This window comes from Budorcas taxicolor, chromosome 10 (assembly GCF_023091745.1).
Source record: "Budorcas taxicolor isolate Tak-1 chromosome 10, Takin1.1, whole genome shotgun sequence".
NCBI lineage: Eukaryota > Metazoa > Chordata > Mammalia > Artiodactyla > Bovidae > Budorcas > Budorcas taxicolor.
In genome coordinates, this window is record NC_068919.1 from 56139205 (window position 1) to 56165371 (window position 26167).

Consider the following 26167-nt stretch of genomic DNA (forward strand, 5'->3'; position numbering starts at 1 on the left):
TAGTTATCTGACCTAGTCAGGTATGTTCCCTGAATTTTGTTCACAGACATCACCGTTTATACTCAGGGTTTCTGGCATTCTGTATCTTCATTTGGTTTCCCTGAGTTGATCTTGCAGTCTTTCCCTTTCATTAACAATGTATTCTGTTCATATCATATAATATCATTTATATGTGGAATCTAAAAAATGATACAAATGAACTTATTTACAAAATAAAAACAGACTTACAGACAGGAAATTTATTTTTACCAAAAGGGAAGGGGAATAGGAATAAGTTACCAGTTTGGGATTAACAGATACATACTACTATATGTAAAACAGATAAACAATTAGGACATACTATATACTACAGGGAACTATATTCAATGTCTTGTAGTAACCTACAGTGGAAAAGAATCTGAAAAGGGACATACATATGTATATACATGAATGAACATATAGATATATCACTTTGCTGTACACCTGAAACTACCACAACATTGAAAATCAACTATACTTCAATTTAAAAATGTATTCTGTTCTTGATATTTGATACAACACCAGCAGTGATGCAGGTAGACAGACTTCACTCAGCTGTGTGAGGAGTGGATTGGATTTAACATCTTACGTCTTTTACTCACTCCTACAAACTCTTGAACTAGGGCACCTAAAATGCAAAAAGACCCCTGATCTTTTAAAAATTTTTATATACCAAGTTCCAAGACTGAAAAATCTTTTGTGCATGTATGCATCAGAATCACAAGGGGGAGCTTTGGTTAAACATCAATTCTTTGACTTTGCCCCAGATTTAATGAGAATCTCTGTTGCTAAGGTTTCTCAATGATTCTAATCCTTGTAGCCAATTAAATTAAATTGAAAATTCACTTCCTTAGTTGTGCTAGTAACAGTTCAAAGGCTCATCATTCATGTATGGCTAGTGGCTACTCTGTTGACTAGCTTGTATACACAATACTTCCATCATTACATAAAGTTCTCCTGGGTAGCACTGATCTAAAATAAATATATGAGTGAAGCCATGAGGGTGGAAATGATTTCTCAGAATGAGTAAAACTAGAAGAGAAGGGTATCCAAGGACAGAATTGTTAAAATCCCCACATTAAGAGGCAGATAAAGACTCAACAAAGGAGGGACTTTCCTGATGGTCCAGTGGCTAAGACTCCATGCTCTCAATGCAGGGTGCCCAGGTTTAATACCTGGTCAGGGAACCAGATCCCACATGCTGCAACTAAGACCCAGTACAGCCAAATAAATAAATAAATAAATAAAAATATTTTTTAAAAATTCAACAAAGGAGGTTAAGAAGGAATGACCAGACAAGTAAGAGAAAGAGTGGTTTCTTAGAGGTCAAGGGAAGAAAAGTTCTGAGAAACAGGGAATTGATGATCACTGTGTAATTTTAAACATTAAGGTACATGGTTGATGATGCAAAAGGAACATTATTTTGGGAAGTATGGCCTCCCAGACAGTCCCCACAATGGGGCACTGGTCTTTGTAAATTCTACATTGGTCAAAATTGCCCTTCAGAAATTCAAATTTGCCCTTGTGAGTATCACTATCTTTCAGGACCAGATTCTCTGTCTAAGGTTACATATACTGATTTTCTATATACATGTCTACTAGATTTTATCTCACAAATACATTGACATAGATATATACCACAATGTCAACTCAATAAAAATAAAATTTTAGTTGCTCAATAAAAATTTTAGTTAAGTTAGCCTGACTTGTGCATTCTCCATTCTCCCTGTGCTCAGTTGCTAAGTCATGTCTGACTCTTTGCTACCCCATGGACTGTAGCCCGCCAGGCTCCTCTGTCAGTGGAATTCTCCAGGCAAGAATACTGGAGTGGGTTGCCATTTCCTTATCCAAGGGATCTTCCCAACCCAGGTATCCAATCTGCATCTCCTGCATTGGCAGACAAATTCTTTACCACTGAGCCCCATGGGAAGCCCAAGAGGAATTTATACAGGGAGTCAAAAGAGGGGGAAAATAGCTTTTGGGTTCACAGTAGCTGGAACATTAACAGAACAGGCTGAGATTTTTAACAACATAACTTGCCCTCTTTTCCCTCTGTACTTTATCCAAGTCATCACAACAGTGATCTTTATTAATTCCATCATGCTGCTTCTTAATTGCAAGCTGCACAGCCCTAAATCCTATAATTCTTGTTACTGTGATGGGACAAGCCCTGTAACAGTCAGCAGGGTTAAAAAAAAGATTACAGAAGGACAAACTCACACACACTTTACTGGGAAAAGTGGGAGAAATGTCAAGTAACATTATATGTCACTGTTGTTTATGAACATCGTTATTTGTGTCCACACTTTCTCTTCTTCATATTAGTATTGGCCTTTAGGCACCTCATATTCCCAAAATGATTCTTGGCTTCTCCTTGTAGGTCTGCATAGAGAAAAGGCAAGTTTTCAATAAGTTCCTTTGTGAGTATGCTGCTACTGCTTCAGTCATAGACTTAGCAGACTTGAGCTGCTAAGTCACTTCAGTTGTGTCTGACTCTTAGCGACCCCATGGACTGCAGCCTACGAGGCTCCTCTGTACATAGGATTTTCCAGGCAAGAGTACTGGAGTGGGGTGCCATTGCTTTCTCTGTGAGTATGAAATGAGAGCAAATATTTAGTTGATCTTGGGAAGTTTCTCAGCTGGACCAGCTTAAGTCAATCTCAATAGATATCCTTGTAGAAGAGTGGGCTCAGGCCCAGCATCTTGAACTGTATTATTTTAACTACTCCCTTGCCTGACAATCTCCATTTTATTTCCCCAAAAGAAGTGCACCTTTTGTCTTTGAAGTTGCAACCCCAGTGCAATTTTTCCTGCCAGAGGTTCTGTTGAGAGCAAAAGCCAATTCTGACTCCATGTTAGAACTGTTTCTTTGACTTGCTTTTTGTTGCTTTTGTTATGATAATCATATACAATGACCTGCCTCAGAGAATCCTGCCCATCTGCCTGACTGGTGAAGTGCCTTCTTCCAGAAGTCTGTCCACATGTAGATGGCAGGATGAAGGAAATTAACACATCCCCATCCTGAGCCTTGCCATTCTAGGAGATATTTGCAAGAGTAATGAATGGCCTTTTTACTTTGCTTCCTCACCTCCCCTAATCTCTGATCTATAAAAGAACCTGCCATTTATTTATTTTAGATTCATTGGCCTGTCCTGCAGCCAGCATAGAGAGCTTGGACTAGGTAACAATTTTACCCAGGGCACACTGGTTTGAGTTTTGATGATTACCAGATTCCCACAGAATTGCATTACCTGTGGCTTTTAACTAGCTTAACCCTTGGAAGGCAATCTTATTTCCAAGTTTTATGAGAGAGGCTTCATTGGATCCACCACTTATTGCCAGTATTCAGATGTCAATGGCACCCCACTCCAGTACTCTTGCCTGGAAAATCCCATGGATGGAGGAGCCTGGTGGGCTGCAGTCCATGGGGTCACTAAGAGTCGGACACGACTGAACGACTTCACTTTCACTTTTCACTTTCCTGCACTGGAGAAGGAAATGGCAACCCACTCCAGTGTTCTTGCCTGGAGAATCCCAGGGACGGGGGAGCCTGGTGGGCTGCTGTCTATGGGGTCTCACAGAGTCGGACACGACTGAAGCGACTTAGAAGCAGCAGCAGCAGCAGCAGCAGCAGCAGCAGATGTCAAGTAGAATATGGATTAACTGTAAAGCCAAAGTTTTTGGCAATTTAAAATGTCATTGGAGGAGTTTGGTGCCAGCAGTTTCACTAAAGTGGGAATGGACCCCTGGGAGTTGACCAATGAATGGAAGTTTACTTCCTTCATCAGGTATTTATTGACTATGTAGGAATTGCTGGACTCTGGGGACAAAATATAAGCAAATATTGCCCTGATGTGGCTTGTCTAAACAGGAAATGTGACATTAATAAAGAAATCTACAACAAGCACTGTCTAATGATAAAGTGTACATTCTTAAGCAACTATGCAGAAATATGACAGTATTTAAGAGGTGACTCTGACGTAGTGTAGGGGCTCAAGAAACGCCTGAGGCCTTGATGTTGGATTGGGGATGTTAAAGATAAATAGGGTGAAGTAGGCAAGGCAGAAAGAGTGAAGAGATGGAGCCAAAGCCAAAACAACACCCAGTTGTGGATGTGACTGGTGATGGAAGTAAAGTTTGATGCTGTAAAGAGCAATATTGCATAGGAACCTGGAGTGTTAGGTCCATGAATCAAGGCAAATTGGCAGTGGTCAAACAGGAGATGCCAAGAGTGAACACTGACATTTTAAGAATCAGTGAACTAAAATGGACTATGGGTGAATTTAACTCAGATGATCATTATATATACTACTGTGGGCAAGAATCCCTTAGAAGAAACAGAGTAGCCATCATAGTCAACAAAACAGTCCGAAATGATTACCTGGATGCGATCTCAAAAACGACAGAATGATCTCTTTTCATTTCCAAGGCAAACCATTCAATGTTACAGTAATCCAAGTCACAGTAATCCAAGTCTATGTCCCAACCAGTAATGCTGAAGAAGCTGAAGTTGAATGGTCCTATGAAGACCTACAAGACCTTCTAGAACTTACACCCAAAAGAGATGTCCTTTTCTTTATAGGGGACTGGAATACAAAAGTAGGAAGTCAAGAGATACCTGGAGTAACAGGCAAATGTGCCCTTGTAGTACAAAATGAAGCAGGTAAAAGGCTAATAGAGTTTTGCCAAGAGAACGCATTGGTCATAGCAAACACCCTCTTCCAACAACACAAGAGAAGACTCTACACATGGACATCATCAGATGGTCAATACCGAAATCAGATTGATTCTATTCTTTGCAGCCAAAGATGAAGAAGCTCTATTCAGTCAGCAAAAACAAGACCAGGAGCTGACTGTGGCTCAGATCATGAACTCCTTATTTCCAAATTCAGACTTAAATTGAAGAAACTAGGGAAAACCACTAAACCATTCAGGTATGGCATAAATCAAATCCCTTACAGTTATACAGTGGAAGGGACAAATAGATTCTAGGGATTAAATCTGATAGAGTGCCTGAAGAACCATGGGCAGAGGTTCGTGACATTGTACTGTAAGCAGTGATCGAGACCATTCCCAAGAAAAAGAAATGCAAAAAGGGTTGTCTCAGGAGGCTTTATAAATAGCTGAGAAAAGAAGAGAAGTTAAGGGAAAGGAGAAAAGGAAACATATAACCATTTGAATGCAGAGTTCCAAAGAATAGCTAGGAGAGATAAGAAAGCCTTCCTCAGTGATCAGTGCAAACAAACAGAGAAAAACAACAGAATGGGAAAGACTAGAGATCTCTTAAAGAAAATTAGAGATACCAAGGAAACATTTCAGGCAAAGAGGGGCTCAATAATGGACATAAATGGTATGGACCCAACAGAAGCAGAAGATATTAAGAAGAGGTGGCAAGAATACACAGAAGAACTATGCAAAAAAAGATCTTCATGATCCAGATAATCACGATGGTATGATCACTCACCTATGGCCAGACATTCTGGAATGTGAAGTCCAGTGGGCCTTAGGAAGCATTACTACTAACAAAGCTAGTGGAGGTGATGGTATTACAAGAGCTATTTCAAATCCTGAAAGATGCTGCTGTGAAAGTGCTGCACTCAATATGTCAGCAAATTTGGAAAACTCAGCAATGGAAAAGTTCAGTTTTCATTCCAATCCGAAAGAAAGGCAATGCCAAAGAATGCTCAAACTACCACACAATTGCACTCATCTCCCACGCTGCTGCTGCTGCTGCTGCTAAGTCGCTTCAGTCGTATCCGACTCTGTGCGACCCCATAGACGGCAGCCCACCAGGCTCCTCCGTCCCTGGGATTCTCCAGGCAAGAGCACTGGAGTGGGTTGCCATTTCCTTCTCCAATGCATGAAAGTGAAAAGTGAAAGTGAAATCACTGAGTCGTGTCCAACTCTCAGCGACCCCATGGACTGCAGCCCACTAGGCTCCTATGTCCATGGGATTTTCCAGGCAAGAGTACTGGAGTGGGGTGCCATTGCCTTCTCCAATCCCCCACACTAGCAAAGTAATACTCAAAATTCTCCAAGCCAGGCTTCTACAGTACGTGAACCGTGAACTTCCAGATGTTCAAGCTGGATTTAGAAAAGGTAGAGGAAGCAGAAATCAAGTTGCCAACATCTGTTGGATTATGGAAAATGCAAGAGAGTTCCAGAAAAACATCTATTTCTGCTTTATTGACTATGCCAAAGCCTTTGATTGTGTAGATCACCACAAACTTTGGAAAATTCTTAAAGAGATGGAAATACCAGACCACCTGACCTGCCTCTTAAAAAATGTGTATGCAGGTCAGGAAGCAATAGTTAGAAGTAGACATGGAACAGACTGGCTCCAAATCAGGAAAGGAGTACATCAAGGCTGTATATTGTCACCCTACTTTTTTAACCTATATGTAGAGTACATCATGAGAAATGCTGGGCTGGATGAAGCAACAAGCTGGAATCAAGATTGCTGGGAGAAATATCAATAACCTCAGATATGCAGATGACACCACCCTTATGGCAGAAAGTGAAGAGGAACTAAAGAGCCTCTTGATGAAAATGAATGAGAAGAGTGAAAAAGTTGGTTGAAACTCAACATTCAGAAAACTAAGATCATGGCATCCAGTTCCATCACTTCATGGCAAATAGACGGGAAGCAGTGAGAAACTTTATTTTGGGGGGCTCCAAAATCACTGCAGATGGTGACTGCAGCCATGAAATAAAAAGGCACTTACTCCTTGGAAGAAAAGTTATGACCAACCTAGACAGCATATTAAAAATCAGAGACATTACCTTGCTAACAAAGGTCCATCTAGTCAAGGCTATGGTTTCCAGTAGTCATGTATGGATGTGAGAGTTGGACTTATAGAAAGCTGAGCAGCAAAGAATTGATGCTTTTGAACTGTGGTGTTGGAGAAGACTCTTGAGAGTCCTTTGGCATGCAAGGAGATCCAACCAGTCCATCCTAAAGGAAATTAGTCCTGAATATTCATTGGAAGGATTGATGTTGAAGCTGAAATTCCAATACTTTGGCCACTTGATGCAAAGAACTGACTCATTTGAAAAAACCCTGAAGAAAAAACTGGGAAGAATTGAAGGCGGGAGGAGAAGGGGACCACAGAGGATGAGATGGTTGGATGGCATCACCGACTCGATGGACATGAGTTTGGGTAAACTTCGGGAGTTGGTGATGGATAGGGAGACCTGGCGTGCTGCAGTCCATGGGGTTGCAAAGAGGCAGAAAGGACTGAGCGGCTGAACCGAACTGAGGCAAGGTAGAGTGGGGAAAGACTTGTGAAACACAGAGCTTTGGGGCGTCCGAAATTCTTTGTGGGCACAGCGCAATGAGGTAGGAGGAATCCAGGACTCAGCGAGTCTGGGGAAGTGGAAATAGACAGGTTCTTGGATCCAAAGGCGGAGAAGGCAATGGCACCCCACTCCAGTACTCTTGCCTGGAAAATCCCATGGATGGAGGAGCCTGGTAGGCTGCAGTCCATGGGTTCGCTAAGAGTTGGACACAACTAAGCGACTTCCCTTTCACTTTTCACTTTTATGCCTTGGAGAAGGACATGGCAACCCATTCCAGTTTTCTTGCCTGGAGAATCCCAGGGACAGGGGAGCCTGGTGGGCTTCCGTCTATGGGGTCGCACAGAGTCGGACACGGCTGAAGCGACTTAGCAGTAGCAGTAGCAGTGGATCCGAAGGAAGGGACCAGAATAGGCAGGCGGGGCGGGGAGAGGCGGTTACACGTTTAAACTACAGTTCCCAGGAAGCATTAGGCAGACGGATATGAGGTTAGGCGCGAGCCGCGACCTTTGAAGGCAAGAAGGAAGTGCTTGGGCGTCGCAGAACTGGAGAAGCGGAGTAAGGTAGGCGAGGGCGCGGCGCGGCAAAAACGGCGGGGCGGCGGCGGGCCGCAGTGGTGGCCGCCCGCCGTGCGCGCCGGGCCTGCGTGTCGTCATAAGGCGGCGGCCATTTTCGGGGGCGGAGGCGGCCCGGGCGGGCGCTCGGGGAGCGGGCGGGAGGCGGGAGCGGGCGGGCCTGCGACGGCGCGGTGGTCGGGCGGCCTCGGCCACCCGGTAATCGCTTCTCTTCTCGGCCTCTCGTCCGTAGAGGGAGCAGTATGTCTGCGGAAGTCCCCGAGGCAGCCTCCGCGGAGGAGCAGAAGGTGGGTGTGCGCGCGTAGCGGGCCAGGGAGCCGTCGCTGCCGGAACCCGGCCTGGCGGCGGCCTGGCCCTGCCTGGAGCCGAGGGGCGCGGCCGAAGCCAGCCCGGCGCCGGTGCAGAGCGGGTGTGCCGCCCCTCCTCCTTGGGCAGGCCCGTCACTCCCTGGTCGGCGGTCCGCGGGAGCTCGGGTAGTTAGCGCCGGCCTGGTGCCGAATTGAGTATTCTCCGCGTTTGAAATGTGCCTTTTAACGCCTCGGTATCTCGGGGTTTTCTTAACCACTCATCTTTTCATTAGAGCCTTGAACCTTGTACGTGGAGCGTAAGGTTTCCCATGGGCTGCTGACCTAGGAACCTTTATTTTTCCCTGGAATAACTAACTTCAACTACTTGTATTGTCTGCGTGCTCTTCACTTCAAAGGCGTATCTCCTGTTTGGGCGGTGACTTAGACCTAGGTTGGAATTTCAGATCCAGTCATCGTTGGCCATGTAACCTTGGTCAATTGCTGAACTCTTGCATCTGTAAAGTAATAGTAAGTCCTTGCTTGATACTGTTGTTGAGAGGCTTAAGTGCCCTGGGCAACTTAGTGCTTTGGCGCAACGTGTGCTTAGAAATGTGAGCCAGTGGGATTCGCATATAACTAAAAATTGGAATTTATTTTTTTCTTTTTAACCAATTTAGTTGATCGCTTTTTTTGTGTGGAAACATGGGAATATTTTGTAAATTCACTTGTAATATCTTGCTGGTGTAGAGAAATGTGCTACGGATCTGTGTGATTCAAATTACGAACATAAAGGCTTTATATTTTTGTAGGCTGGTGCTTGCTTCTTCCACCGTAATTATTTAGAGTTTCAGAGGGCATTAACATAAATAGGATTTGGTCTAATACTTGGATTTTGTAAGGACTTCTGCTGAAGGTTACAGCCATGTCCCTAATCAGGCTGGAAATTTGATTAGTGTTCTATACCCATTCCATATGTTCTTTACCATATTAACTTTTCCTGAATTGGATGGTTTTGTTATGATATTACTTGTAAAGTAACTGGAGAAAAAAAGAGACAGTGTAAATAATAGGCCAAGTCACTACATTATTCGAGAATAGTCCAATGAAAAGTTTGTTGGGTATTTTTCACACTTTGATAAAAATTGAACTTGGGAGAAAATAAAGAGAAGTATATATATCATATATATATGTATCTATAAAGATTGCAATCATTTATCATGTTGTTCATTATTTCTTTAGGATTTAGGAATCCAAATAAAATGGTCAAGCCATATCCCTGCTGTCTTGTCTTAAACACTAAATCAACCCCAGTTTCAACTGTTAATGTATAGTAATGTGCTATGTAATTTTCCTTTATGAGATTTGCTAGTATGTTCTTAAGGCCTGGAGTGTTGATTTCTGCGTTGTAAATGTTTTCACTTGGGACAGCCTATCCTGAATGTTTTCTTATTGTATCTACATTAAAATTTTAATTCAGGTCCTCGATTTTAGGGCTGTTGTCACTAACTCCAGTGTGAGTTAATAATATAATAATGTCCCTTCTTGAATTAAGGTTTGGCTGTAGATGTTAAGTGCCTGTAGCATGGGTCCCATCCCTAAACAGGAGAAGAATGTGCAGAGTCACTTCTCTGCTCCTGTGGGCCAAATCACCTGTTTCTTCTCTTTGGAAGAATAGTTAGATGACCTAAAAAAAATTAGATTATTGTCTGTGTACCCAATTGACCTTTCAATTAAAGCCAGAGTAAGTCAGCTAAAATATTTTTATAGTTTTATGGTACGTTAGCCTATTGCCTCTGAAAAATTAAAATGAAGAGATGAGCCTGGCATGGAGTCACTATCTAATCTGAATTATTGATTCAGTGTGGCATGTTTTTTTGCTGAAACTGAATTTCTAATATATTGAGAATATGGTAGCAGTTGTTAAAGTGCAGGAGATTTTTGAGTTTGGCAGGTTAACACTCCCCTGGACCAAATGATCCCTCAATTCTCCTTTTGTAAGAGTAGGCTGTGTAGTCGTAGGTACTCATTTACATTTTAAATTTAGCTCTATTCTTTTTTCATTATTCTGGACAAATGGAGTAGTAAATGAAAGCTCTGACAAAGAAGTACCACAGAGGTGCTTAAATGTAAGATGGCAATTCAGATACCCTAGAATATGCTTATATTGTTCTTCAGATTATCAGTGACGTGAAAACAAAACATACTAGAAGAGACCTCGTGGATCCATCAGTCATCCACTTTGAGTAACATTAAGCTGAGACAGGCATGCAGTCTGATCCTGGGGGTAAGAAGGGGGATGTGGAGATTTAAAACATGTAATTCTGTAGTGAGCATCTTAAGCTTGGGCCCCTCCTTTATTTATCTTTTCTCCCATGGCCCCTAGCATAGCATCTGGCATAGTTCTGAAAATGTTGGTTAAATGAATTTTTCTCCACACTTTCTGGTTGAACACATTGTCAAAGCACTGTGCCTATACAAGTGGCACTGCTAGTACTGCAGTTAGAAAAAAGAGAGGCTAGACCATGGTAATATAAAAAACCTTAGACCCAGTTATATCTGAATGAAAGTAGAGGAATTTTTATATATATATATTTTCATACATCTGTATATATATATGTGTGTGTGTATATATATAGTGGCTTTTAGGGCTTCCCAGGTGGCTCTAGTGGTAAAGAACCCACCTGCCACTGCAGGAGACCTAAGAGACGAGGGTTCGATCCCTCGGTTGGAAAGATCCACAGGATCAGAGCATGACAACCCACTTCAGTATTGTTGCCTGAAGAATCCCATGGACAGAGGAGCCTGGCAGGCTACAGTTAATAGGCTTGCACAGAGTCTGAGACAACTGGAGTGACTTAGCATGCACACATATAGTGGCTTTTTAATTTTTTAAAAGAAGATCTTAGTAGCAAATTCTCTAGAAAACAGTTTCTATTATAATGTTCATCATGTTCTTAGTAGGTTAAAAGGTATGCTGGTCGACTTCCCTGGCAGTCCAGTGATTAAGACTGCCTGCTTCCAATGCAGGGGGCATGGGTTTGATCCCTAGTTAGGGAACTAAGATTCCACTTGCCAAAAAAAAAAAAGATTATTGTTAATTGTAAAGAAAACCAGGGAGTACCCTGGTGGATTAGTGGTTAGGATTCTGAGCTTTCACAGTAGAGGCCCAGGTTCAATCCCTGGTCCAGGAATCATCCTGCATGTCGAGCCAAAATAAAAAAATAAAAGGTATGTGTGGTGCTTTTGTGAGTGGTGAAAGAGGAAGAGAAATATTGTTTAAATTATTTCATTATGTCATCACTAAAGAGTGAATATAAATTGCCTTCCCGTTTTCCAAGTTTTTAAAAAACTGGTTAATATTGGCATTTTCTGAGACTGTTTTTGACAGTACCTTCGGTAAGCAAAAGGCTCAAGATAGATTCACGAGCACAACCTGCTACTCCTGTTTGTGTGCAGCCATTGATTCTTAGCAGTCTAGAGGTAAATCTCAGAAAAGTTTTGAAAAGTTTCTTAACTTCTAAAAACCATTTGGAATATATTGTATTTGTTCATTCAGTAGACTTTTATTGGGCATCCATTAAATGCCAGGCATTGGGCAAGCAGCAAGGACTTGGTAGAACTACAGAGTTTTTCCTTAGAGGTCGATAAGAGTATTAGTACCTTCCTGACAGTATACCAAAGGATTTGTTGGCTTTCATTAATCAGTGCATCAGTGAACATACTGTTGAGCAGATAGAGAATTTGTTCAAAGTGGTCAGATTTTTATTTGCTGATGTTGCTGTGTAACTTCTCTGCTCAGGGCCAAAGAGTGGTAATAATCATTCAAACGTGCTGTCCGTTCCATGACAGACTATAAACTAATCCTTAATTATTTGAATATATGTTTGTGTATACATATGTTTGTGTGTTCATACCTTATGTCCCTGCTACTTATAGAAAGGATAGCTCAAGTATTTCAGTGGAGTAGTTCACAGAAATGTAAATGCCTCACATTAGTAAACGTTAGGCCCTGTGCGAGTTGTAGAGTGTGTAACAAGGGTTATTTGGGGCCATATGTTACTTGTCAAGAGACTATCAATCATTTAAAATATTGTTCTTAAATTTTTGGTTTTTTGTACATCATAAGCATATATCTGTTGTGATATCCTGGATTCCTCCTTCCTAGTTCATAGGTTAGAATGGAAGTTTCAAAATTCTAATGATGCTTCTTCTGCCCCTCCCCCCAAAGCTATGATCAGCATATGGAAACTACTTAGCTAAATGCAGTCACTCATTCTAGCATGTTTCTTTAGAGTAGTAAAATTTCTGTGAAGGACAAAGGCTTCCTGGAGAGTAAAGTTTTGAAACCAGATTTGAATTTTTAAGAATACTTTATTCTTGGTTAAGTTTGTCATTTCCTCTCTGTTGATTCTTTTTGTTGTATCTGTATTTCATTAATTTCTGTTTTTTATTTTCTCCTGTTTTCTTTGGGTTCTGTTCTTTGTCTTAACTTCTTAAGTTAGACCTAGCTCATTGAGTTTTAGTTTTAAGTCCTTAGACACTTGTGTTTTGCAACTTTGGTATGTGTAGAATTTTTATTATCAGTGAGCTCCAAGTATTTGTTTTATTCCGATGATTCCTTTTTAAACCATGAATTATTTAGTAATGTATTTTAGTTTCCAAATGACAGGGAAATAATTTTGAAATAATTGACTTTTAACTTCTGAATTGTAGTCAGATTGTGGTCTGTACCTTGACTACTTTGCCTTTCTTACCTGTCTGTATGAGGAAGAGGTGTTGAAATCTCCTATCCTGATAGTCTTGTCATTTGCTCCCTATCATCTGACTGATTTATATATTTTGATGCTTTTTTGAAATTAGAGGCATGAACATTAGATCCTCTGTATCCCTAATAAAGCTTTTTGGTCTTTTTTCTCCTTTCTTGTTCTCCCCTCTTTTTTTCAATTGATTGATTTTCTTCTTCCATTTTACCCCACTGTTAATTTGGAAGTTTTATACTTTAGTTCTGTTATTAAATTTATTCCCCCTGAAATTTTATCAAGCATCCTTAACTAAACAAATTGTAAAATTAGTATCATAAATCTTTTTCTGAATGAGACACAAACAGAATACTTTAAAAACATATATATTTTTACTCTGACCTTTTTTAGCCTCACATATTAAGATCTTAAAATCAGAAAAATGAATCTGTTAATTATTTCTCAATAAAGCTAGAGAAAATTAGAAAACTGACTCAGTATATATGCATATATACCAGTTTGTTTGCTATTTCCTTGTTTATCTCAAAATTTTTGAAGGATGTATTTTCATTCTAGCTGGAATAAATGCTCAAGAATTCCTTTGAAGGATGTCTAGAAATGCAGTCACACCAAATTTTGTGTCTTTTGTGTTTTTTAATATGATTGTAAGGATAAATTGCCCCAATTCTTTTAATTTCTGTTACAGCTTTTTTATTTTAAATCACTGTGAAGTGAAGTATTCCCATCAGACATCTCCAGGCTCCAGATGTTGATGGGGTTTCATAGGAATCAGAGTCAGGCATCTGGACTAGGCTGTCAGGTCACTTCTCCCCGTTACCCCTGTGTACACCCCCGTCACCCACAGCCCTGCCGTGACCATCCTGGAGGCAAGGCGACTTTTTTTTTTTTTTTTTTTTGGGTAATAGTTCTAGCAAAAGTTATACAACAGTTTTATTGCCTTAAATTAACTTGCCAGTTTACCATACATACTTGGTATAATTGGCAATTTACATACATACTTCTGTCAGTTCACTTCAGTTCAGTTGCTCAGTTGTCTCTGACTCTTTGCAACCCCATGAATCACAGCACACCAGGCCTCCCTGTCCATCACCAACTCCCAGAGTTCACTCAGACTCACGTCCATCGAGTCAGTGATGCCATCCAGCCATCTCATCCTCGGGCGTCCCCTTCTCCTCCTGCCCCCTATCCCTCCCAGCATCAGAGTCTTTTCCAATGAGTCAACTCTTTGCATAAGGTGGCCACAGTACTGGAGTTTCAGCTTTAGCATCATTCCTTCCAAAGTACACCCAGGGCTGATCTCCTTTAGAATGGACTGGTTGGATCTCCTTGCAGTCCAAGGGACTCTCAAGAGTCTTCTCCAACACCACAGTTCAAAACCATCAACTCTTTGGCGCTCAGCTTTCTTCACAGTCCAACTCTCACATCCATACATGACCACTGGAAAAACCATAGCCTTGACTAGACGGACCTTTGTTGGCAAAGTAATGTCTCTGCTTTTCAATATGCTGTCTAGATTGATCATAACTTTTCTTCCAAGGAGTAAGCGTCTTTTAATTTCATGGCTACAGTTACCATCTGCAGTGATTTTGGAGCCCCCAAAAATAAAGTCTGACACTGTTTCCACTGTTTGCCCATCTATTTCCCATGAAGTGATGGGACCAGATGCCATGATCTTTGTTTTCTGAATGTTGAGCTTTAAGCCAACTATTTCACTCTCCTCTTTCACGTTCATCAAGAGGCTTTTTAATTCCTCTTCACTTTCTGCCATAAGGGTGGTGGCATCTGGGTAGCTGAGGTTATTGATATTTCTCCCGGAAATCTTGATTCCAGCTTGTGCTTCTTCCAGCCCAGCGTTTCTCATGATGTACTCTGCATATAAGTTAAATAAGCAGGGTGACAATGTACGGCCTTGATGTACTCCTTTTCCGATTTGGAACCAGTCTGTTGTTCCATGTCCAGTTCTTCTATACTTTGCATTATTTCCTGTCTTTTATATTACGCAAATACTTTGTAGGAGATATTTCAGTAAATTGCTCATTTTACCTGATTTTTTAATCAGTTGGTGTCCTCCTCTGGAGAACAGAAATCACTGAGGGTATATCAAACAGAAAGGGATATTGTTTAGGGGATTAGGTTACAAGGTTAGAGTTGCAAAAGAGGGAAAATGATGTTTCCAGAAGTGAGGAATTAAAAAAACTTTTGACTCTCTGAGAGTGAGCAGTATTCCGAACCCAGTGTCCTTGAGCCCCCATCTCATGTAGCAGCTACCGTAGCCCCTGATCGTGAGCTTAATGCCCTTCTGCAAAACACACAGGGGCTGCTGCTGTCTGCATGTGTGTGGCATCACCAGGAAGAAAATGCCTTTTAATCTGATATAGGTGCCACTGACAGACTCTTAAAGATATTCAGTCTGGGAAATGTGCTTTCAGGCTTCCATCGTGATTCAGAAGAGTGTTTAGAGAAGGGTAAGTGTGGGCTCAGTGTCCATGGATACAGTCCACTACCAGATGTGTTATTAATTCTCCACAAGCAAGTCTGGACCTATGTCAAAACATTGGTGAACATCCAAGCATTTGAAATTGCTTATTAATAAGCTCTGAAACTGTCTACATCTGCCAAAGGTTTAAGAATGTTTCTGTATGATCCTTTAAAAGTATTGTAGATGTTTTGATTGGTATTGACTACATTTTAAAAATGTAACTTTGGTCACATCTTGCACCTTCTTGGTATTAAATGTAGCTGAAATTTTGAATCCAACCACAAAGTTGCAGCTAGCAGGTACTTTCCATTGTGCTGTGTGTTGGGAAAGAAAGTTTAAGAATTGCTTTGTTTTTCTAGGACACATTACAGATTTATTGTAAATCTAAATACTTTGAGCTGTAGGTGCTATTTTGCCCGAAGTATTTTTCAGTAGTAAACTGTTTCGACTTAATTGAGCTGTTTCATTTAATTGGATATTATATATAAATATATGCATAAATGCATTCTTATTAAAATAAGGGAATGCCAGATAAAATGGCATATTGTGTACAACTTTTTTCCTGTGTGTATAAAATGGGGAAACCTGAATAAACACTGGAAACTAGGGAAAGTTAAAGAATATTTCTTAGATACAGAGAACTGATAAAGAAGTGGAGAGCTCTCATTTCCCAGGCCCAAGAAAGCTGGATGGTTTTAGTGGAAATGTAGGATTCTATTAACATCCTTTAATTTGAAGGTGGTCAGGCTGTAATCAGGTTAGAGTCCTTTTCAACCAGTTTCCAAATTTAGCTTCAGCCTATCTAAAAAGCCATTGTACAGTGGACCCCTAGAGTAGGTCCCTCCCAAGTCCACTTGTAAATTAACCACTGTGAATACCTTGGGGCCATAATAGCGAAGTGAAGCCTCTGTGGTGACTACTCTGTTATACTTAATTAATGTCTCCAGCTTATCTAATGATAAGGCAAAAATCCATGTAACTAAGTTCAGTTCATTTCAGTCGCTCAGTCGTGTCTGACTCTTTGCAACCCCATGAATCGCAGCACGCCAGGCCTCCCTGTCCATCACCAACTCCTGGAGTTCACTCAGACTCACGTCCATCGAGTCAGTGATGCCATCCAGCCATCTCATCCTCGGTCGTCCCCTTCTCCTCCTGCCCCCAGTCCCTCCCAGCATCAGAGTCTTTTCCAATGAGTCAACTCTTCACATGAGGTGGCCAAAGTACTGGAGCTTCAGCTTTAGAATCAGTCCTTCCAAAGAAATCCCAGGGTTGATCTCCTTCAGAATGGACTGGTTGGATCTCCTTGCAGTCCAAGGGACTCTCAAGAGTCTTCTCCAACACCACAGTTCAAAACCATCAACTCTTCGGCGCTCAGCCTTCTTCACAGTCCAACTCTCACATCCATACATGACCACAGGAAAAACCATAGCCTTGACTAGACGGACCTTTGTTGGCAAAGTAATGTCTCTGCTTTTCAATATGCTATCTAGGTTGGTCATAACTTTTCTCCCAAGGAGTAAGCATCTTTTAATTTCATGGCTGCAGTCACCATCTGCAGTGATTTTGGAGCCCCAAAAAATAAAGTCCGACACTGTTTCCACTGTTTGCCCATCTATTTCCCATGAAGTGATGGGACCAGATGCCATGATCTTAGTTTTCTGAATGTTGAGCTTTAAGCCAACTTTTTCACTCTGCTCTTTCACTTTCATCAAGAGGCTTTTTAGTTCCTCTTCACTTTCTGCCGTAAGGGTGGTAGTATCTGCATGTCTGAGGTTATTGATATTTCTCCCGGCAATCTTGACTCCAGCTTGTGCTTCTTCCAGCCCAGCGTTTCTCATGATGTACTCTGCATATAAGTTAAATAAGCAGGGTGACAATATACAGCCTTGACGGACTCCTTTTTCTATTTGGAACCAGTCTGTTGTTCCATGTCCAGTTCTAACTGTTGCTTCTTGACCTGCATACAGCTTTCCCAAGAGGCAGGTCAGGTGGTCTGGTATTCCCATCTCTCTCAGAATTTTCCACAGTTTCTTGTGATCCACACAGTCAAAGGCTTTGGCATAGTCAATAAAGCAGAAATAGATGTTTTTCTGGAACTCTCTTGCTTTTTCCATGATCCAGCGGATGTTGCAATTTCATCTCTGGTTCCTCTGCCTTTTCTAAAACCAGCTTGAACATCAGGGAGTTCATGGTTCACGTATTGCTGAAGCCTGGGTTGGAGAATTTTGAGCATTACTTTACTAGCATGTGAGATGAGTGCAATTGTGCGGTAGTTTGAGCATTCTTTGGCATTGCCTTTCTTTGGGATTGGAATGAAAACTGACCTTTTCCAGTCCTGTGGCCACTGCTGAGTTTTCCAAATTTGCTGGCATATTGAGTGCAGCACTTTCAGAGCAGCATCTTTCAGGATTTGAAATAGCTCAACTGGAATTCCATCACCTCCACTAGCTTTGTTCATAGTGATGCTTTCTAAGGCCCACTTGACTTCACATTCCAGGGTGTCTGGCTCTAGATTAGTAATCACACCATCGTGTTTATCCGGGTCGTGAAGATCTTTTTTGTATAGTTCTTCTGTGTATTCTTGGCACCTCTTCCTAATATCTTCTGCTTCTGTTAGGTCCATACAATTTCTGTCCTTTATTGAGCCCATCTTTGCATGAAATGTTCCCTTGGTATCTCTAATTTTCTTGAAGAGATCTCTAGTCTTTCCCATTCTGTTCTTTTCCTCTATTTCTTTGCATTGATCGCTGAAGAAGGCTTTCTTAAATCACCCTTAAATAATACTGGTAGAGTCATGATCACATTGAAGATAGCCCCACGTCAATTTTCAGGTCAAGTGATAGTCACTTTTTTGTCTAGTGTTTGAACAGATGGTTCAGCTGGTTCTTCAGCTGATTGCCAGCTGAGGTAGTTGACTCCTTTTGTATGGGCTGAGTTTTGTAACACTAGAATGATAAACAGTATGTTGATATGCTTACCTCAGAAAGAGACATAGTCTGGGATTGAGACTCTCATAGGAATAGCAGGTTTACATCACACATCTCACACTTGAGCTACCCTTTTTGAATAGAATGACTGGCAGAATCACTGATACTATTTTGAGTCTCTGGCTGGGCACACATACATCAAGTGAATGAATGATGTGACCTCTGTAAAAGGAATGAAAATCAAAACATGTAGATGCATGAAGTGGCAGCTTCAAGGGAATAGAACACTTGAAACAGAAGGAAGCATACACGTAAAAGAAGCCCCAGAGAAAGGATATATTTGACAGCAGCAGCTGTATTCTCAAAATCCTCTTAAGACTAAAAATGAGAAGAGGTAACAATGCATGAGGAAGTTGTCACAGGTGAAAAAAAATATTGACCATCTATAAAGTTGATTATAAAACATACATGAATATACTTTTAAGGAAGTTATATGCAAAGATTACATGAAGTTGTTTCTTCAGTTCCTAGATTAATATGATTACTTGCTGCTTTATAAGATCAGTAGGCTTGGCATATTTATGGATAGTTTTTCTGCTTTTTTACTGCATAAATAGCCTTGAAGAATCAAGATATACAGAGGTGTGTGATTTTGCTGAGCTAGTGGGCAGAAATGAGTCCATTAGCTAGAAAGTGTACCTTGCCATTGCCCAGCCTCCCCTGTCTAGGCAGCGCTATTTTTGTTCATTCTTTCTTCTGCACTACCTGCCATGAAGTGGTAAACACTGCTTTCTTGTAAAATACCATTTCAGGGGATTGCCCCAACAGTCCAGTGGTTAAGACTTCATGGTTCCACCGCAGGGGTCGAGGGTTCTATCCCTGGTGGGGAACTAAGATCCCACATGTTGTGTGGCATGGCCAAAAACAAAAAACAAATGTATCATTCTTGGGAAGGAAGAAGGCTATATCTCGACTAGTGTTAAAAGTGAATAGTCTTTAAAATATTGATAGTCCTTGAACAGAAAACATATTTTCAGTATATTAAAGAATAGGATCTTTGGCGTGAACAGTGCTTGCCATTAAATATGGGGAGAAATTAGGCAATAGAATCTAAGGATTGACAGATGGTGTTTCTCTCCTTTAAAAATAACAGGGTCTTATGCATCGAGTTATTCAAGGAAAATATATGAGACAAGTAAGCTGCTGTTAATTTTTACTAAAAAATCTCAGAGCTTCCAATTAAACATGATTTTGAATAAACACAAGGTCAAAAAGATTTTTTTTATTTTAACATTATTAAGGTAGTTCTCTAAATATGGGCAGAGAGCTGCTGCATTCCATAGAAGGTGAATAACTATAAATGTATTATACATGACCGGAAAGTAATGGCAAGCAAGACTTCAGAGCTGAGCTATCTTGGTATTTTTATCCAGTGTGTGGGGTGCATCACAGCTATAATAGAACTATCACATGGATCATTTGAAAAACAAGGCAGATTTTTAAAGCCTCTGTGCTTGGTTTCTTAGTCAGATGCTGCATTATTTGGCATTCGACAACAAAAGTCAGAATCCAGATATTTTAAAAGGTGGAATTATCTAAAATAACTGAATTGTAATACAGAAGTAATTTATTTAAAATTATTTCAGGAAATGGAAGATAAAGTGACTAGTCCAGAGAAAGCTGAAGAAGCAAAATTAAAAGCAAGGTATCCTCATCTGGGACAAAAGCCTGGAGGTTCCGATTTTTTAAGGAAACGATTGCAGAAAGGGGTAAGTGCTCACATGTAAATCTTCAACTGTTTACACCTTGTGAACTTTGTGCTGAAAGAGGCTGTGAAATGGGTGCCTGTATTTATACCTCTGTACCTTACTACCAGATATGTATGTGTGCACTTACATGTTGACTCTAGTTATATGTGGATTATTTTCTCAAATCAAATTGCAAGAGAATATTTTTTCTAGCTTTATTGAGTTATAATTGATATGTAACATTATGTAAGTTAACGGTATAGTGTGATAATTTGATACATATACATACCATGAAATACTTAACATAGTGAGGTTAACTAACACATCTTTTACCTCACATAATTACCATTTTCTTCTTGTTACGGTGAGAACATTAAAGCTCTGCTCTCAAGTATATAATCCAATATTGTTAACTGGAGTGAACCATGTTGTCCATTTTTTAGATCCCTGGAACTTACTCATGTTATAATTAAAAGTTTGCACCCATTAACAGTTAAATTTCCCCATTTCCCCTACCATTCATCCACTGGCAACCACTGTTCTACTCTGTTTTCTGTGAGTTTGATTATTGTAATTCTACATATAAGTAATACCACACACTAATTGTCTTTCTAAGAAAAGAAAATTTTAAAAGTTTAAAAGTGGCACAATATAGAGTGGCATTTTTATATAGCATGAAAGAATGCCATTCACAGCTTTGAAAAATAGGATGACAAGGAAGAATTATAACAATTTAAAATTAAAATCCTTATTCTGTGAAAAGTAATTTGATGGGAAAATCATTACAAAAATGATAGTGTTTGTAACATATAAAATAGTTTTTCAAATATACAAGAAAAACATTAAGATGCCCTAGATAAAGGATTTTAACAGAGGAAGTATTGTTACTAAAACACAGAAAAAAGTGTTTATACAGGATAAAAATCAATGAAATGTAAATTAGAACAGTTATTTCTTTGTATTAGTAACTGTAATTTTAAAAAGTATAATTATAAAGACCATAATATAGGGGATACATAGAAAAAAGCGGAATGGGAGACATGTTCTACATTCTATGTAAAATGTATTTGTGCCAAGTCTCATTTTGAAATGATACCACCAGATGTGGTTTTAATGTGAATTATATAATAATCTTTGATTGTTAAATTACTATTTGAATTTAGGGTTTAACTGATTATTAGTGTTTAGGAAGCTCTATTTTCCTTTGCTAATTTTCAGCACAGCTTATACCAACAGGCTTTCTTCCAACAGTCAGGCTGTTGTCTTTGTCATTTTTCTCTAGCTTCAACTATTTATGACTTTTAAGTATTTTCAAGTTAGAATTTATATACATTGTATCTTGGAGTTGGTGTTATAGATGTAAATAATTGTCAGTAAGAAAATGCCACTTAAATCAAGAAATAATTATGTAGAATTTGAGATGGGAGCTCTTGAAAAATTTTGTATTTTACCAAAATGTCAGTGAATAAGCACTTTTAGAGAAGTCAAATCTTATATTCAACTATATCATTTCTTACTATGTTAAAAGATTTTTATTTTTCAAAAAATATCTGGTCACATGATTTTAGTTTTCTTCTGTTGTAATGGCAGACTTGCAGATTGTCTTCGTATCTTTAACCAGTTTCTCACTCATTTGAGAAGGTCAGTTGCATATCATTTATATTAAGTTTCTTTCTGTTTTATGTACTCCGTGTTACTCAGATACTTATTTTTAGGCTTTAAACAATATGAGATGTGAGGGATATCAAGCAGCAGTCTGTCCCATGTTTTTTATGTTTGTGGAGTTTATGAGGTCCCCCAAAACTGAGGATCCAGTTTTAAGAAACATGACCTTAAAGTTAAACACTGTCACTTAGGTGATTCATTCGTGCCAGCGCAGTTATAAATACGGTTGTAAGTATGGCCCTTAAATTGGGAGTGGGAGAAGGCTCTTAAAAAGTAAGATGATACAGAGTATGTTGGGTTTTTTTTTCCCCACTTAAAAGCAAAATTTAAAAATTGTTAAAGACATGATGTTGCCATCTTGAACTGTTTCTTTTCCCACATGAAAAACTTTGATTGATTTTAGTTTTTTTCTAGCCATATTACATAAATTTAATTCCTTTATCTCAAGCAAAGTAGCCTAATCAGTTAAGTGAGAGTCTCTTTTGATGAATCTTTGGTTACTATAAGCAGAAGTGGAGTCGCTCAGTCTTGTCCAACTCTTTGTGACCTCATGGACTGTAGCCTACCACGCTATACCATCCATGGGATTTTCCAGGCAATAATAGTACTGGAGTGGGCTGCCATTTCCTTCTCCAGGGATCCTCCCGACCCAGGGATTGAACCTGGGTCTCCCACATTGTAGATAGATGGTTTACCATCTGAGCCACCTAGAATAGCTATTGTTAGAAACTGACTTTACTACATTGGAGAAAATCTGCCTAAAATTTGCACTGTGTGTTAAATTTCTCATTTTGTGCTTTTGACTCTCAAAAATTTGGCAGGCTGCTTTCTCTTTTAGAGGCTACTAAACTTAAGAAGTAGCTCACTAATGTAATATATAGTACATCAGAAATTCTGGGATTCTTTTTTTTTTCACTGTATTCATTTTATTATATTTTTAATTTTTATTGGAGTATTGTTGATTTATAATGCTGTGTTAGTTTCATGTGTACAGCAAAGTGAATTACACATATAGCTATATCCACTTTTCTTTCTGTTTTTTTTTAGATTCTTTTCTCATTTAGGCCATTACAGAGTATTAAGTGGAGTGCCTTGTGCTATACAGCAGGTTCTTATTTGTTAGTTATCTATTCTATAGTAATGTATATACTATTATCAGTCCCAGTCTCACAATTTACCCCTCCCCCCACAGTACACTCATTTAAAAACATACAGAAATGAAGCTGCAGCAAATCTTCCTGGTCTGAGTTTCCTACTCTTTGTCTCTTGGCCTAACGGTAGGTGCTTATAAAAGAATAGTCCCTGGAGGAAGGCAGCTGATGAGACCTTTTTTTAGGCCACTGAACAACCTTAAACTCAGCTGTGATTTCCTATTTCCTCCATTTACCACCCGAGTTATCTCTAAAATCTCAAAAAGAGTATTTATATTTTCCCCCCTTCGCCCTTTGTCCAGGTCCTCATCTCATATCTGGATTATTCTTCTTGCCTATGCTGTGGGCTCTGAGTAACCGCAGCATCTTGAGTATTTAAGACAGTATAATAGTGGATTCAGGTGGCTTTTGTCCATTTTTGTATCTCTTTTCATGATTCACATAGTGCCTTGTGTAGTATAACAGGCATTCATTAAAGGCAGGCTAAACACGATAGGTGAAAAGTAGGGACCTGGCAAATTCACCTGTTTTTACTTTGGAACAGACCAGTTTATGTAGATTATCTATGTTAAGGTTGATCTTTAGTCCAGAATTTCTGTTTCAGTGATAAAAGGGTATGGTGTTTACCTATTCATCTCTCCAACTAAAAAGAGTAATTGTTATGCTTAGTGGCTTAGGTGAAAAATGGTGGTATAGAATAGGGTTGTGTATTTTAAATGATAATTTCTATTCAGTTTATTTCTTCTGTTACCCTAGCATTTATATTTGAACCTTTAATTTTAGTGAACTGCTTTAATTCAAGTAAATGGTTTAAATCCTTACAGAAAAGTTCATCTTAGTTGCCAGAGTACCAGCATCTATGAATAGTTTTCATAATTGTAAGCTTGATTGAAGGTGGGTAGCACATCCCAAACACAAGTTTGTGAGTATGTGTGTGTTTTTCCCCAAAATCATTTAAATAGGAATTTAACCTAGGTGTTTACATTAGTAAATGAAAGGCTTGCCTCCCACTCTAAAGTCCAGGGCTATTCACTCCCAATAGATTGATTTGGAAGTTGATGTTAATCTTGAGGGTTCCATACTGGAACTAGAATGATGTAAGTAAGCCTGAAGAAGGTATTCTTGCCTGACTTCTCACTTACTGACTTGAGATAAAATTCACTGTAGAGGCATAACTATTTCACATAATTGATGTTTGCTTTTTTTCTAAACTTTAGGCTTGTTTTATATTGACAGTATAGAGTCACATTTATATCTTAAATGAGTGTAATTGCATAAAAACTTTTTAAACTCTAGTCTGAATTCTTCTTTTTTTCTCTTGTAGCAAAAATATTTTGATTCTGGGGATTACAACATGGCTAAAGCAAAAATGAAGAACAAGCAACTTCCTACTGCAACCCCGGATAAGACAGAGGTCACTGGTGACCACATTCCCACTCCACAGGACCTTCCTCAACGGAAACCATCTCTTGTTGCTAGCAAACTTGCTGGCTGATTAAAAAGAGCTGAACTGCATGAATCTTCTAATTCCCATTATTTCTCCTTAATATGTTACTCCCCTGCTTCTTATTTCCTTTTACTCCCTATGTCATTTGAGAGTGATGGCTTTGCAGGTAGCGGTAGTGTGTGCTGCTATTTTACGGGAATATACATGTGTAGAGTTTTTGATTAGTTTAACAGTGCACTGATGAAAAGAACATGTTAGAGCAACATAAAGTAATCTACTTGAAAATAATTGTATATATTACCTAACTTCTAGTGTAGGGCTGGATCCAACAAGTAACTAACAAGTTTTGCAGTTTTAATGTTGGCTTTCTTTAATTCATCTTAACTATAGCTTTGTATGTTATTATTTGATATAACCTCTATTGTTGGTTTCTTCTGGATTTTCCTTTTGGGTTTTGTAAAACAGAAGTTTAAGACCACAAGTTATAAGAAAGGTCACATATTTCAAACACAAATAAATGGGGCTCCAAAAGATTTGTATCCTGTGCTTGAACGTGAATGGCCTTAAATCTGTTTCAGCTTTAACAATAGAACTTTACTTGGGCAATATTTGCCCATTCTGGTGTAACTTACGTGACTCTATTGCTTAACAGCTGCTGTTGAAGCTAGTGTTCTTGTTCAGTTCTATAGTGTTCAGAATACCTTTTGTCTTTGAAGATGTGAATGAAGTGTGCATGTGCATCGACTGTTGAATTCACTTTTGTGCCATTTTTGTAAATACAGTAGTTTTGCACAGCCTCTCACAACTGTCTGTATTACTTTCACATATTAAAGAGTAGATAATGTGCCAACCAGAAGCACAAGAGTTCCTACAAAAAACTCTGTATGTCATTAGAGCTTTTGTATAGTAAGAGTAGTTTATAGTCTTGGGGTTATAGAATACCAAACTGAAATCTTTGCTCAGTCTGCCATAGACTTAAGCTTTTTCATTTGTTAGTAGTACCCATGACATTCATGCAAATATGGTATGTTGCTTAGGCATATCTTTTGTCCTATGCAGAACGTTTCATTTTGACTTTTATGAAAATTACTATTCATATAATTTATATAAACTTTTTTAATGTAGAAACTTTTTACTTCGACAGTCAATTTAGGGGACACTAGAATGAAATACTTTGCCTCTTGTGGCCCCTCCCTTCTTTTTTTTGCTTCTTTGACTCACATTGTGTTGGGCTGTGCGATTCAGCCTTTTCAGAAACATAAGTGTCTGTATGTTCACTCTTGAAATTTGCTCTGCTGAATGCTGTATTTTCTAACCCGATAATTATATTTTCCTTATAATTTCTCAGTTGTTAATTAACCACTCTTAATCCTGTATTATTACTAACTGACAGTTGTTTAAATAAAAGGCAATTTATAATAAAGTATTTGAGAAGATTGGCCCAGGAATCTAGTCAGGATGAGCTGAATTTTAAGTAGTAATAATAAGCTAAGACTTGTGACAGTTAGAGCAATTTACATGATAGGCGGAACAGATAATATGTATTTAGATATTTTGCTTCTATAGATGTCATTTTAATAAAATGTAAATTTAATTGTATGTGTGGTTTGTCTAGTTAGTAAGAACTTTAATTAACAGACTGCTGGGACAAATCTACTGGTCTTTTAAGAGCTCTTCCATAAGTTCTGATGTTGTAGCATGATGCAGAGGATCTGTAGCCTGAGATGATAGTGCTTTTTTCTCCTTTGACTTGTGCAGGGCCTCCACCTCTTTTGAGTCCAGGCATCTTTTCTGGATCTTGGCTTCATTAGATA

At 39.2% G+C, this 26167-nt stretch overlaps 1 protein-coding gene across 4 annotated transcripts; it reads left to right on the forward strand.

Moving 5' to 3' along the window:
* Positions 1-7823: 7823 nt before the first annotated feature.
* On the forward strand, positions 7824-24421 carry ARPP19 (cAMP regulated phosphoprotein 19). Of its 4 annotated transcripts, XM_052646390.1 has the most exons (4): positions 7824-7877; positions 8122-8176; positions 19989-20111; positions 24231-24421. In XM_052646390.1, the coding sequence occupies exons 2-4, from the start codon at positions 8132-8134 to the stop codon at positions 24399-24401; spliced, it is 339 nt and encodes a 112-aa protein (XP_052502350.1). In that variant the 5' UTR covers positions 7824-7877; positions 8122-8131; the 3' UTR covers positions 24402-24421. The 4 variants fall into 4 exon arrangements, with proteins under 4 accessions (XP_052502350.1, XP_052502349.1, XP_052502351.1 ...); XM_052646389.1 differs by lacking the exon at positions 7824-7877 and having other exon boundaries at positions 8030-8176; XM_052646391.1 differs by lacking the exons at positions 7824-7877; positions 8122-8176 and adding an exon at positions 8374-8704.
* Positions 24422-26167: the final 1746 nt, after the last annotated feature.

Excerpts from the sequence above, each read along its gene's own strand:
- ARPP19 (XM_052646390.1), top strand. The coding sequence starts at position 8,132 with ATGTCTGCGGAAGTCCCCGAGGCAGCCTCCGCGGAGGAGCAGAAG. Across the intron at positions 8,177-19,988 it reads CCTCCGCGGAGGAGCAGAAG|GAAATGGAAGATAAAGTGAC; the intron begins GTGGGTGTGCGC and ends AAATTATTTCAG. Across the intron at positions 20,112-24,230 it reads GGAAACGATTGCAGAAAGGG|CAAAAATATTTTGATTCTGG; the intron begins GTAAGTGCTCAC and ends TTTCTCTTGTAG.